The sequence below is a fragment of the Panthera onca genome, chromosome B3, assembly GCF_046562875.1.
Source record: "Panthera onca isolate mPanOnc1 chromosome B3, mPanOnc1 haplotype 2, whole genome shotgun sequence".
In the NCBI taxonomy this organism is placed as follows: Eukaryota; Metazoa; Chordata; class Mammalia; order Carnivora; family Felidae; genus Panthera; species Panthera onca.
This window is the reverse complement of record NC_138344.1, coordinates 110,510,563-110,521,161: the sequence shown is the minus strand read 5'-3', so window position 1 is coordinate 110,521,161 and position 10,599 is coordinate 110,510,563. Positions and strand designations below refer to the sequence as shown.

The window sequence follows — 10,599 nt, the reverse complement described above, 5'->3', positions numbered from 1 at the left end:
GTTCCCAATGGACATGTACCTGTGAAAACACTCTCTAGTAAGCATTTGCATTGTTATTGAAATAACACTCTAAAAATCCCAAAGCCAGGTAGAGTCTAATTACCAGTTTTACCGGTAGAGAAATCCAGACATTAAAAAAAAAAAAACAAAAACAAAACACGAATTTGTTGAGCTGGTAGGTGCTTGGAAGAATGAAGCACACTAGCTCTTCCCTTAGGTCCTCACATGTCCTGCAGTACACTGCATATCTGGGGCTGAAAACATAGGTGGCCCGACTCGGTCTAGAACCATGGAAGCTTTGGCTCCCTGCACACTTCCTTCCGTGGGGGAATGACCAGCACCAGCCTGCTGTGAGCAGTCTTTGGGACTGAGTGTCTGAGAGAAGGCAGGTGCAGCTCATGCCCTTGGAGCAACTCACCTGCTCTGTGACTCCTCACCATTACCCCGACCATGACTGATGTCAGCCGCATGACCCTGTGGAGGCAGAGTGGAAGGCAGAGGTATCATGGGCAGTGCCATGCAGAGGGGCAAGGGCGCAGGCGGTCTCCAGCACCGGTAATATCGCTCACTGAAAGACTTTCCAAGACAAACTTCATCTCTTCTGCCTGGTGCAAGCTGAGCCACTGAAAGCCATTATTTCTAGAAAATCACACTGTCCTCCTAAGGGTCCCTTTGATTTTGTGCCCGTGGAAGGCAACAGCCAAAGAAAAACACATGCACAGTAATATATAGGTTTCAGTTGTAGTCTGAGTTGAGGGAACATGTATCCCAATTCTCTTCCTCATCTTTCAGATCTAGGCAGACCCTGACCTCTCAGTGGCACAGTTCAGAGCCTGGCCCTCCGCAGACAATAAACGTCTGTGCCAAGTGAGAACAACTTGCTGGGGCAGGTCGGAGTCAATCCTGCATCCCTCCCTCCCTTTTTTCCTCCCCATTTGACCTTTGGGGCTCTAGTTTCCTGCAAGTAGTGAATTATTCATGTTTGCACATAGATATCAAATTGGCCCTTCCCAGGTTGCCAGCAGGGTGGGGCAGGTAGGTGGCTTTGTTCAGAGTCTGTAAATAGGAGGAGCAACCTCCTCGTTGAAACAGCACTTACAGGTGGGTGACTGTTTTTGCTAAGTCATCCTGGGGATGCTCAAAGCCCCATTGTGAAATCCTTCCTGTCCGGCCAGACTCCTCCTTCCTCCCCACCCCTTTAACAGACCCTTAAGCGGGCGCACACCATTCTGCAGGTCTCAGTCTGCACCTTCACCATGGCTTACATAGCCAAGTCTTTCTACGACCTCAGCGCTATCAGCCTGGATGGGGAGAAGGTAGATTTCAATACGTTCCGAGGCAGGGCAGTGCTGATTGAGAATGTGGCCTCGCTCTGAGGCACAACCACTCGGGACTTCACCCAGCTCAACGAGCTGCAATGCCGCTTTCCCAGGCGCCTGGTGGTTCTTGGCTTCCCTTGCAATCAATTTGGACATCAGGTGAGGGGTCCCTTGCATTGTACCCAAGGAGGTGGGATGGTGAAGCTTTGGTAGGCTAAGGGGAGGGGGAGGATGACCGTGTGTTGGAGTGTCTGGAATCACAGGTATGTTTTGTTAATCCAGGTCTTTAGGTACATGTGAATACCAAGGGGAAGTGTATGTGGTTCTAACTATGCTTAAACACTGTTTATTGTCTTTCCATTACACTCCATGAGGGCTGGTACCAGGTCTGTTTCTCTCTCCACTGTAGAGAGGGCACTCATTAAATATCCGCTGAATGGATGAGTGGAGGACATAGATCGACAGTCAAACTAGGATTGGACTGACCCAGGGCACCTTAAGTTCCAGCTAGACGTGGTTTTGCTATTTAGTGGCTCTGTGCCCTACAAAGAGTCACTTGATTTTTCTGTTTTAGTTTCCTCATCTGTAAATGGGGGATAGTATCATTTCTCTCACAGGATGACTGGGAGGTTCAGAGGATAAGATACACAAAAATACCTTGAAAAATACAAGGTAATATGCAAGTGTAAGCAACTGTATTATTTAGATTAAAGGATTTTGTTTTAAATCGGCCAAGTGGAGGGTGATTTTGGTGGAAAGCTAAGGGTTTACAATATGCACGTGTTTCCTCTGGGCATCACATGCACCTCTCTGGCTCTGATTTGTGTGTGTGTGTGTGTGTGTGTGTGTGTGTCCCATTTGGATCGAATCTCTGTTTCTGATTACTGGGTCAAGTTATAGATCTTCAGCCCACACACTTCAAGTTCTCTTCTATTTTCACTTATTATTTTAACAGCAAAAGCAGGCAGAGTGTCCTCAAGTGAACCCTCTAATTATAACCCCCTTAGTTCGATTCACAGCGGCGTGAAGGCAAGGAAGAAATTAGCAGGGATACAAGCAGGAAGGCTGAAGTGTCTTTGGCTAGTGACAAATGTGAGCTCGAACCATCACGGCTTTCATTGTTCCTTCCCTGTCTCCGTCTGTTTCTAGGCTTGGCCAGGGCAGGCGAGAGAAAGGGCAAAACCTCTTTAGGAGTATCTCTTCGGCCTGAGAGGTGCCTCCACCCTTTACACCATCACTTCAGGCTAGCTAGTGGCTGGAGGGAATCCATAACCTACCCGGTAGCCAGTCAGCCATTTGCATGAAGAGATAAGTAGTCTAATAGAAATCACCCCTGGGCTCAAGATGTCATGATGGCCTGGAACTGACTGTACCGATTGGTTCTAGCAGGTCAGAGGCAAGAACTTTCTCCCACAGGGAGATATCTGACTCCTAGACTCAGGGGGAGGGGTGGAAAATAAGGGTTTCTAAGGGCCTTTGGAGTTGTCAGGGGCGGGGAATGCCCAGTGGGAATAGGACAGGGATGGCCCTGGGGAGGGAAAGACGGGTAGCAGGTTCAGAGCTAAAGCATTCACAGCTGAGTACAGTGAGTGTGGGGGGCAGGAGTCTTGGGATAGCAGTCTAGAAGCAAAAGGAATGATAACTACACATTCACAACCTTTAGCCCTCAAGCACTTATTTCCTTAACTTCTCTTCCCCTGGCCTATTCCAGAACCCTAAACACTCTATCCTATTTAATTCATCCCTGTTTGTCACTGAGCAATTCCATTTAGAGTACATTCATTATTATCTCGAACTCGCTTCGCCTTTGTGGCACCTGAAAGCCAGATTTCCTTGGATGGCATCTTCACCAAAGCTTCCTCCTACTTACACTTCAGATCTAGGACAAAGCAAGATGAAAGCAAGAAGCTATAAATCCCATTTATATGAGCAGGATGGAGGCAGAGGCTATCACACTCACATATAACTAGGAGAAATGGAGGCAAATCAGGGCAGAGGGAAAGGGAAGGTGGTGGCAGGACGTGTGTGTGAGTGCCTGTGTGTAGGTAGTGGATGGGAGAGTTCTAGGTGGTAGGACTTGAGCCTTCTTTCCCTTTCTGTCTCCTGCTCTGAACTCAAGGTTCCTTGAAGTTTCAGACAGATACCCTAAAAACTGTCCAGGGTAGTTTGGAGAGAGAAAGAATCGTTCAAAGTGCTAAATCACTGACTTTAAGAACAGCCAAGCTAGGAACCGCAAGGACTTTCAGGAATGGCCTAGCAAACCATCAAACAACAGCTGTGAGTGGGAAAACTCCAAGTCAAGAGTAGGACAAAGCCAGTGAAGAAGGAAAGAGAAAGAACAGAGGAAAAAAACGCTACATAGAAAAGAATAGTCCTGGGAACGGCGTATAGGAGGGTGAAAGATTTTTTGTGGATCCTTCATTTCCCCCTTCCCTCTTCCATGCTCTTTGTCTTTTTCCTCCCCCAGGAGAACTGTCAGAATGAGGAGATCCTGAACAGTCTCAAGTATGTGCGCCCTGGGGGTGGATTCCAGCCCACCTTTACCCTTGTCCAAAAGTGTGAGGTGAATGGTCAGAACGAGCATCCCGTCTTCGCCTACCTGAAGGACAAGCTCCCCTACCCGTATGATGACCCATTTTCCCTCATGACCGATCCCAAGTTCATCATTTGGAGCCCGGTACGCCGCTCAGATGTGGCCTGGAACTTTGAGAAGTTCCTTATTGGGCCGGAAGGGGAGCCCTTCCGCCGCTACAGTCGCACCTTCCCTACCATCAACATTGAGCCTGACATCAAGCGCCTCCTCAAAGTTGCCATATAGACACAAGCTTCTCAGCACACAGACCTATTCCATCCAGCCCTTAGGTATCTTTCCTTAGGATTCAGAATGCCCTCAGGAGATACTGCTGGACCAAAGCTTTCCCTTGGGATCAGCCCCTTTCATTGAAGAGCCTTGCCTTTCCGGTCTGCCTATCTCCCTTCCCTCCCCCCAACCTTCTGGTTGGTGATTCTACTTGGAGCTCAAGACTTGGGTGGATCTGAGCCTTCACAGAATGATGGCATCTTCCTAAACTGTATGGGCGGTGTCTGAGGAGTGTGAAGGGCTCGGAGCCAGCCTGCTAGATGAGTCCAATAAAGGGCAGGTGTGGAAATGGCCGGGCTCTCTGTGTCTTCTTCCCGGACAGAGGGTAGAGGGATGGTACAAAACCACAGGTGGGCCAGACAGCTGGCAGCACACAAAGGCTTGATAGAGGGAGGCTCTCTTATCAGGGGGACACCGTAATAACTGTCTGGTCAGGGTCTGCTGTGGCAAGTGGAGTTGCGGGAAATCTGAATTATACTATTACTCTATGGCTCCTCCAGAACTGGGCAAAGGGTGGTGATGAGAGGTAAAGCAAAGGAAAAGTCAGCGGTCCTTCCGTGCGGTATACTGGGAGGTTCGTTAGAGGACTCCAATCAGGAAGCTGTTGCTATCAGTGTAGGTTCTGGGCCAACTATGCATGACCTGCACTTTGAGATGTTGCTGGGACATTAATTTGGTCAACTTTAACTGACAGCAAGGGTATGGAGGGTGCAGTTACTGGGAACACAAAGAACACCTACCCTTTTCTCCTTGCCTTGCTGAGTAACATTTGCTTTTGATCCTTTGCTCCTTTAAAAAAATTTTTTTTAATCTTTTTTATTTTTGAGAGAGAGAGACAGAGTGCGAGCAGGGGAGGAACAGAGACAGAGGGAGACACAGAATCTGAAGCAGGCTCTAGGCTCTGAGCTGTCAGCACAGAGCCCGAGAAGGAGCTCGAACCCGTGAACCACAAGATCATGACCTGAGCTGAAGTCGGACACTTAACTGACTGAACCACCCAGGCAGCCACCCGATCCTTTGCTCCTTTTTACAGTTCACATGCCACCCTTGTCTTTCTCAAACTCACATGTTCACAAATTCAGGCATAAGACAAACTGGTTTAGACGTGAATGATCTCATTTTCAATTCCATGAGGGTGGGAATGGAAGAGGGCCTCCCTTCAGACAGTCAGACTGTTCATAACCTGCCAACATGAGAGCTATTCTCTGTGAGAACAGGGGTCTGCCAAATGGCTTTGTAAGGACGGTGCCTCAGATTCCTCAGCTAGCACAGGCATACTCAAAAGGCACCAACACCTCCAAGGCCAGGTCCTATCATGTTCTAGAAAAGACACCTGCTGAAAGGCCACTGCCCTGTCACTTTGCCTTACAAACGTCTTCCTGGAAACTTCTCACGTTACCTTTCCTTCTTTGACCACTAGATGGAACATTTTACTTTTTTCACTGAAGCCCTGAAGGGACAGTTCTCCAAACTGGACACACTGCTTAAAAACCCCAATGCTGAGGGGGAAATCCCTTTCCTGTTATGTTCCCTACACTATTTTCTAAGCATCTGCATCATCTGAGAAGTAAATGTGGAATACAGGCTAAAGATCCTCCCTGTCTGACCTTCAGTTAAAGCTATGTCATCTGCGGTGCTTTATTTCAAAAAGGGTAACCTGAGCATTACAGTGGGAATCCCCTGGCATGCTTTTCAGGGCCTTCTGCTAAATTAAGGCTACCCTTACACTGACTCTTGGAAACACAAGCCTTTCAAGATTCCTGTTCTTAAAGCCAACAGCTGGGGTATGGGTTTTTTGAGGGCAGGACGAGGCACTGATTTTAGAGGAATAACTGCAGGGATACATCACTTCTCTGAAGAAGTACAGAATACATATTGGAGGCTAGTATGATTTGTGCATCATCTCGATAGTGCTATAGGTTATTGCTATGTCTAGTAACAGAGCAACTATCCTGGATGTTGGCATTATGCCACAGGCAATTTAGGGCCTGATATGCCTGATATGTGTTGGGTCTTTTCCTTGAGGCTCAAGTTGAAGGAATTATCTAAAGATTCCCAAAGGATTAGGAATTACAGAAGTGATTTTGCAGAGAGAGTCAGTAAGGGCCATAATGCTAGGAAAAGGGCTCCTCATTTGGGCAGGGGAAATGCTCCCTGCTTCAGAAGGGACCTGACCATTTTGGCCCAGGAGGGAACAGGGAGGGCCGGACTGGGGGAACTTGTCTTACAAGGACATTTCATTTTTACTAAATCTTTAGTTGTGCTGTTAAAATGAAAAGAAGTGAGAAATTGTTTCCTTTATTCCTCATCTTGCTTGTCTCCTTTTACAGCCTCAGCAGTATCAGCTTATGGTCATAAACAGACATGGCAAAGCTTAATATAATCAACCACTTTCAATCTTTTAATCAAATTTCCCTAGAGGCACTCAGGAGGCAGGGAGGTGTGTCATAAACAAGCTTTCCCGAAGAGCTGAGGTAATGCCACTCCATTTAGAGGAGGGATAGAGACAATCGCTTCTCTGAGGACTTGAACAAAAAAATAAAGCTTGGGAGTAAATGATTTTAGGGAACCAAGGGACAAAGACTAAAATTCATTATTTCTATGACTATGTTCCCACAGCTATGTCTCCTTAGTTTAAGAAACACTGAGCCAAACTCTAATTGGTGACATCAAATCTGATTTCTCATAATCACCATTACAACTGTCATCCAAACTATCATTTATTGAATATTTACTATATTCATACACTGCACTGAGTCCTTTGTATATCTTAGGTTACTTAATTCTCATACTGATTTTATGAAGAATTTTTGTCTCTATTTAAAGAGAAGGTAATTGAGCAAGACACCTGCCAAGGACAAAGGGCTCTAAGTAGAAGAGTTGAAAAGTTAAACCCAGGTCAGTCTGACTATAAAGGCTGTACCCTTTATTTCTGAGTGAGAGAGAGAGAAAGAGAAACAGAGTGCGAGTGGGGGAGGGGTAGAGACAGAGGGAGACACAGAATCCCAAGCAGGCTCTGAGCTATCAGCACAGAGCCCGATGCAGGGCTCAAACTCATGAACAGCTAATCATGACCTGAGCCAAAGTCAGATGCTCAACCAACTGAGCCACCCAGGCGCCCCTAAAGCCTGTACTCTTAATCACAACATGATAGTGTTTCCCTCCATCTCAAAGTGCCTTCATAAAGACCACTGATAGTTGCCTGTAACAGCATTGCACAACTTAAAATCATTTTCATCATTTTCACTTACATTATATCATTTGATTTAAAACTCTCTGGAGAAAGCATGATTATTTCTATTTTTCCATCGGAGAACCAATGTACACTCAGTGACTTGCCCAGTGTCCCAACATGAGCAGGTGGCAAAGCTAATTTTAGACCTAAGTTTCCTGGTTTCCTTTCTATCCAACCACACTGTATCTACCATAGAGACTGTACTACAGTCAAGAAACACACAGCCTAAAATTGAGAGTCTCAAATTCAGTGAAGTAACTTAACCTGGCTCACAAAAAAGATAAAACAGAAAGAATTCTTGATACCTTGATAAAAAACACTAAACATATAACTCTTAGTAATTACTTATAAGTAATGAATCATATCTGGTTGTGCCCAGAATATATCATATATGAATTAATTAGTACTGTCAGAACCCAAGACCATTGGAGAAAGACTTGGCCAGCTAAAACAACACAACAAACATGTTGAGCTTTGAACTCCAAGAGCCTAAGTAGGCAGACTCCAGATCTATACATCATGGAACAAGTAGACCAAGAATGAGGGGCCAGAATAAGCCCACTTTCCCAATTACATCTATAGGTGATTTCTTTTCTTTCTTGTATCTCAGGAAGGAAAGTAAAGACTGATGTTTTTGCCTGGCTCCCCTTTATTTGAACAGAAAAGTACGGATTCAGTGGAACTGGGTTGAAGAGGTCTTTATTTGATTAGACCCATAGAAGAATTCTAGAAGATAAAGAAAGTATCACAAAACACAGCACAAGGTTGGTTTAATAATGACATATGTGGATAGGATCTTATGTTTTAAATTTTGTAGGATATAGTCCAAAACAGATAGATAATTATACAGTCTGTAAAAGACAAGGATATCAGTAGGGGCTTATAAAGTCATACCCTTGAACTCCAAATGACTAAGTTGGAAGCATTAGCAAACTCCAAGAAGGGACAATTCAGAGGCTATAATGGGCTTAGTGCTGCTATTTAAAGTAATGAAGCATTTTCTCTGCTTTCTGGATCCATTTCACCAAACGATTTCCTCAGCAGGTCAGATATAGATTTGCAGAAAAGTGGAAAACATCTTCCAGGAATAACACAACTGATCCCTGAGGAGCAGATGACTTAACTTTGCTGAATAACAAATCTTGGTCTGATGTGCCTAGATTCCGCAGAGTGCTGTCACTGACAGTCTTAACTTGTTCCTAACCTTGCCAGACCCTTAGACTTCATGTGTGTACCGAGCAGGAGTGTTGACAGGGAGTCACTGTACTAGTTGTGTGACCTTAAGCTCCTTTAACTTCTTTGTGCTTTAGTTTCTTTGGCTCTAAAATTGGGACAACAATAGTACCTACTTCATGGAATTGTTAATGAGGATGAAGTAAGCGTTTAAAAAGGCCCTGGCATACAGTAAGTGCTCAATAAACCTCAGCATTAGCGTTCCTGTTATACAACAAAACTTCTCTGGTATCAACAATGAACACCTTGCTCACCTCACTTTAGCAAAGCTTTAGTTCAGAATTTCCAAATTTCTTGGGTATGAAGAGGAAACAATTTTGTTTCTAATGCCTGACCCTTTAAGTTTTGGTCTCAGACTGAGAAGAATCAACCAAAGCCATCTCATTGCATCTAGTACTTTATATGCTTTCCAACACATTTTATATTCATTATTCATTTGGATCTTCTAACAATACTGTGAAGGAAGTAAAATATCAATTTTTATTAGCCTAATCTAATAGAAATGGGACAATAAAGACCAGAGTAACACTTTGCTTAATGGTTATACTGTTACCAATGGGAGAGAGGCCTAAATTCCAGGGTTTATAACACCCAAGCCAGTGTTCTTTCAACTACACAAGGTGAGATATTCTAAGATCTCTTTGGAGCAGCTGAAATCATTCTATTTACTTATGTTAATTAAAGTCTACACTTTATTCAGGTTTTGCTAGTTTTAACCAAACGCACTTTTTCTGTCCCAGGATCCCATCCAGGATACCTCATTACATTTAGTTGTCATGTCTCTTTAGTGAGAGTTTCCCAGACTTGTCTTTAATGGCCTTGACAATTTTGAGGAGTAAAGGTCAGGTATTTTGCAGAATGGCTCTCAAGTGGGATTTGTCTGTTTTTCCCACGAATAGACTGGAGTTATGGGTTTTTGGGAGGAAGACCACAAAGGCAAAGTGCCCTCCCATCATATCACATCAAGGGTGCATGTTATTATCAACAGGATGATCACTGAGGATGTTAATCTTGGTCACTTGGCTGAGCTAGTGTTTGTCAGGTTTTCCCACTGTTACTTTTCTCCTTTTGCATGCTCAACTCTACCCGATTCTGCTCTACAGTCGGGAGTTGCTATTTATAACCCACACTTGAGGAGTAGGGAACATCTACATAACATTATTTCAAATTCTTCTGCATGGGCAATTTGTCTACTCTTCCAATTCATGTATTTACTTATTCAATCATTCATTTATATCAGTAAGGACTCATAGATATTTATAGTTTGGATTATAATCCAATACTACTTTATTCTGTTGCTCAAACTGTTCCAACTTTGGTCACAGGGAGCTCCTTGAGTTGGCATTTTTGCCCCTTTGACATATTCCCAATCATTGTGTTTTGTGAGGGGTTTTTTTGAGCACTTTCTTTGTGACACAAAATGCTCCAAGCTCATCTTGTATATTTACTGCCCTCGTCCTAGAATCAATCACTTTTCCAAGGAGTCCTGGTTCCTTTTATTGGAACCAAGATGTGGGCATTAGGTATACTCCCATTCTAGTTATATCTTCCAGCCATATAACTTCTAACAGAGATTCTTCATTCTGGCTTCATTCTGATGTGAACTGGGAACTTTAGCAGAGGAGCTCAGCATAATCCCCTAAATTACTTTTTCTTTCTAAGGATAGTTAAGTCTAAGCAGAAAAAAATACGCAACTAATTTCCATTATAAACTAAGTAAGACAAACCATCAGGCTTGCTATATTGTAAACCAACACAACATAGTTACTACAGAACTGCAGGGATCCTCAGAATAACAGAGTCATTTGTCGAGGGTCATCAGGGAGAATACTGATAGTATCTTCAGCTTTGCCACATAACAGACACAGCATGGTATACTCCTAGAACAAGATAAAGTGCATAATTACATTGAGGAACAGGGAGAAAGACACTCCATAACTTACTCTGGTAAA

General features: G+C 44.1%; 2 protein-coding genes across 3 annotated transcripts in view; one reads left to right on the top strand and one right to left on the bottom strand.

Moving 5' to 3' along the window:
- The window catches only part of CHURC1 (churchill domain containing 1), a 417,546-nt gene that overhangs the window by 393,983 nt on the left and 12,964 nt on the right, over positions 1-10,599 (bottom strand). The window contains exon 4 of one of the 2 annotated variants that reach the window (XM_060620062.3): positions 8,098-10,527. The exons of the other annotated variant lie outside the window; for it this stretch is intronic. Coding sequence (XP_060476045.1) covers positions 10,435-10,527 — 93 coding nt within the window. The 3' untranslated portion in view covers positions 8,098-10,434. Of the gene's footprint in view, positions 1-8,097; positions 10,528-10,599 lie in introns of those variants that run through there. 2 annotated transcript variants of the gene reach the window in all.
- On the top strand, positions 1,257-4,246 carry GPX2 (glutathione peroxidase 2). Its single transcript, XM_060620057.2, has 2 exons — positions 1,257-1,478; positions 3,787-4,246. The coding sequence occupies exons 1-2, from the start codon at positions 1,257-1,259 to the stop codon at positions 4,135-4,137; spliced, it is 573 nt and encodes a 190-aa protein (XP_060476040.1). The 3' UTR covers positions 4,138-4,246.